The sequence below is a fragment of the Trichinella spiralis genome (genome assembly GCF_000181795.1).
Source record: "Trichinella spiralis strain ISS 195 chromosome Unknown Scfld1295, whole genome shotgun sequence".
Lineage (NCBI taxonomy): Eukaryota > Metazoa > Nematoda > Enoplea > Trichinellida > Trichinellidae > Trichinella > Trichinella spiralis.
In genome coordinates, this window is record NW_003528234.1 from 1 (window position 1) to 1,283 (window position 1,283).

A 1,283-nucleotide genomic window follows, 5' to 3' on the forward strand; every position below is an offset into this window, starting at 1 on the left:
AATATATACCGTGTGTTTTAATAAACTTTGTTCCGTCAACTTTGTTTGTGGTGCTTCTTTGGACTCCCTTTCTCTTAGGCAAACTGGTGTTTGGTGTCATTTGATCTTACATCTGTTGTCTCGATTTACGTGATAATACAGATCAAACTCAGCAAACCTCAACAGGTTATGGGCCCAGACCACGTAGCATCTGCGCTGAAGATCTGAATGGTAAATCGTTGAGATAACTGTATGATGGATTTCAAGTTACAAGTTGACAAACTTGAAAGTGCAAGTAACTGGAGTCGCTGGAAAAGGCAAATTCAGCTTGTGTTGCGTCATCATGCTGTTCTTGAAGTCGCTACTTGTAAGAAGGTAGCCCCGATGGCGCCACCTGCTGGCAGTAATGCTGAGAATTTGAAAAAGCATGAAGAGGCACTGAAGGCTTTTGAAAAGGAAGATACTCTTGCCCAGCTTATTCTTGTCAGTTCAATGAATGATGCCAATGTTGAGCTGACGGCCACATCTAAATCTTCAGCGGAAATTTGGCAGAAGCTGACCGCTGTGTATGAACAAAGCAGTGGTCAACGTGTGGATAGATTGATGGAAGAGTTCTTCAAGTGTGCAAAAGCTGAAACGGAAGACATGGCAAGGTATGTCGCCAGACTACAGAAGCTTTTCTCAGATTTGAATGATGAACTGGAAAGACTGACTGGCACTCAATTACCTGATCTGCTGTTAATGAGCAGAATTATGTCAACGCTGCCTCAAGACTACTTTGAGTTTAAAACCGTTTGGGAAAGCGTGCCTGTTGGCGAACGCTCTGTTAATTTGTTGATAGAGCGCCTACGGCTAATCGAGATGCGACTCCCTGAAAAGACGACCGACTCATCAGTTGCGTTGACGGTGAAAACAAACACCAAAGAAAATGTCAAAAAGGACAGAAGAAAGTGTTTCAAATGTCATCGTATTGGACACCTCGCCAAAAATTGTACGATGAAGACAGTGAGGAATGCGGGGCAGTCACAGCAGTCGTTTGGTGGCGAGAGTTTCTTCTGTTACCACGCTGAGGACAACAGAAACACCTGTAGAATGTGGCTAGCCGACTCTGGTGCCTCACAGCATATGACACGTAACAAGGAATACTTGTCGGACTTTGTGACATTTCCAAAGCCTGTGAATGTGAAAGTCGGAAACGGCGATGCCATACCTGCCTATGGCCACGGAACTGTAAACTTTAAGGTGTTCATTAAAGGAAAATGGATACTGAACAGGATGGAAGGATGCCAGTGTATGGTGCCCAA

General features: G+C 44.3%; 1 protein-coding gene across 1 annotated transcript; it reads left to right on the plus strand.

The window, feature by feature from the left end:
• Positions 1 to 363: 363 nt before the first annotated feature.
• Tsp_13534 (zinc knuckle protein) lies at positions 364 to 1,221 on the plus strand (the record flags this gene model as incomplete). Its single annotated transcript, XM_003370037.1, has 1 exon — positions 364 to 1,221. A coding segment is annotated over exon 1 (858 nt), but the record flags the coding sequence as incomplete, so codon positions are not given.
• Between the last annotated feature and the right edge of the window lie 62 nt (positions 1,222 to 1,283).